Source organism: Moschus berezovskii, chromosome 10, assembly GCF_049115385.1.
Source record: "Moschus berezovskii isolate FMDL1 chromosome 10, NW_MosBer_1.0, whole genome shotgun sequence".
Taxonomy (NCBI): domain Eukaryota; kingdom Metazoa; phylum Chordata; class Mammalia; order Artiodactyla; family Moschidae; genus Moschus; species Moschus berezovskii.
The window spans coordinates 5,847,292-5,848,823 of NC_142469.1; the positions used below are offsets into that span (position 1 = coordinate 5,847,292).

Consider the following 1,532-nt stretch of genomic DNA (forward strand, 5'->3'; position numbering starts at 1 on the left):
TCTCTGTCGTCCCCTTCTCCTCCCGCCCCCAACCTTTCCCAGCATCAGAGTCTTTTCCAGTGAGTCAACTCGTAGCATGAGGTGGCCAATGTTTTGGAGTTTCAGCTTTAGCATCAGTCCTTCCAATGAACACCCAGGATTGATCTCCTTTAGAATGGACTGGTTAGATCTCCTTGCAGTCCAGGGGACTCTCAAGAGTCTTCTCCAGCACCACAGTTCAAAAGCATCCACACCCCGGGGCTGGGATGTGACTGAAACCTGTACTAGACATCAGAACTTTTAGGGCTGTACCACGGTCCACCGCTGCAGTATCACAGCAGGCTGTGCCCCTCTTCCTCAGACCCAGGCCCCCAAGTCCCTCCTGCTCCCCACTTGGCATAACCCCCCAGACTGAGGCGGTCCAGTCGTGGCCAGCTTCGGTGAGCACAGTCCCGAGACGCTGGGGCCCCCAGCAGGAGCTCTCTGAGGCCCAGATCCAAAGACTTGGAATGTTCCATGCAGGAGCCAGAGGGCTGCACGGTGATGAACACATGGCCGGCCTGGGGCGGCCGACCCCAGGGTGGGTGCAGTCCTGAGCCCTTCAGCGGGTAGCTGTTAAGCAGGGCAGGTAACCCCAAGCGAAGATTAGCTGGCTCTGAACGCAGACTCCTCACTGACGGGACGGGTGAGGTACCCCGACGCGAGGACAGGTCCCAGCTTTCTGGTTCCATGCAGCGTGCGGCTCGGGGAGTCCTGGGGCCGGGGCTGGGGAGGAGCGCGCAGTCCCACCCTTTGCCGTCCGGGGGCCGCAGCGCCTGAGCCCGCAGCAGCCCCTGGCGAAGCCGTCGCGTCTCCAGGTCGCGGTTCTGGTAGAGCAGCGTGTTGGCGCAGATGAACAAGAACAGGCCGACGCCCATGATCCCTGGCCCAAGGAGTCTCAGCCGCTCGTGAGGGCCTTGAGCTTGGCCGGCGCCGCGACCCTCGCACCGCAGCTCGCTCAGAGGAGGCGCGCTGGCATTCGCAGCCCGGGGTCCCGGGACTCCGGCGCAGTGAGGCCAGTAGCTGGCCACCGCGATGCCCGTGCCCACCAGGACCACGAGCGCCCCCAGCGTCACAAACGCCCCCGACGGCGAGCGCAGCTGCAGCCGCGCCCGCATTCCCAGCGGCTCAGGAGGGGAGGAGCGCGCGCGCCGGCGGCGGCCCAGGCGGCGGCTCAGGCGCGAGACGCGGCCCTCGGGACTCCTCCGCACCTCCCGGCGGTCTCCGGGGCTCCCGGCCGTCATCTCGCCGCCGTCTGGGCGCTCTGGTGCTCAGCTCAGGAATCAGCTATGCATACACATATATCCACTTTTTCTGGATTTCCTTCCCATTTAGGTCACCATAGAGCGTTGAGTAGAGTTCTCTGTACTATGTAATAGATTCGCTTTAGTTATCTATGCTATGCACAGTAGTGTATATGTGTCAGTGGCAAACTTCCAATTCATCTCAACCCCCTTCCCCCCGTATCCATATGTCCATTCTCTATATCTTTGTTTCTATTTCTGCTTTGCAAG

The 1,532-nt window shown here is 61.7% G+C and overlaps 1 protein-coding gene across 1 annotated transcript; it reads right to left on the reverse strand.

The window, feature by feature from the left end:
* Positions 1-311: 311 nt before the first annotated feature.
* Positions 312-1,262, reverse strand: LOC129561269 (transmembrane protein 200B-like). The gene has a single exon (XM_055433809.2). It carries the CDS (start codon positions 1,260-1,262, stop codon positions 312-314), a length of 951 nt encoding a protein of 316 aa, XP_055289784.2.
* Positions 1,263-1,532: the final 270 nt, after the last annotated feature.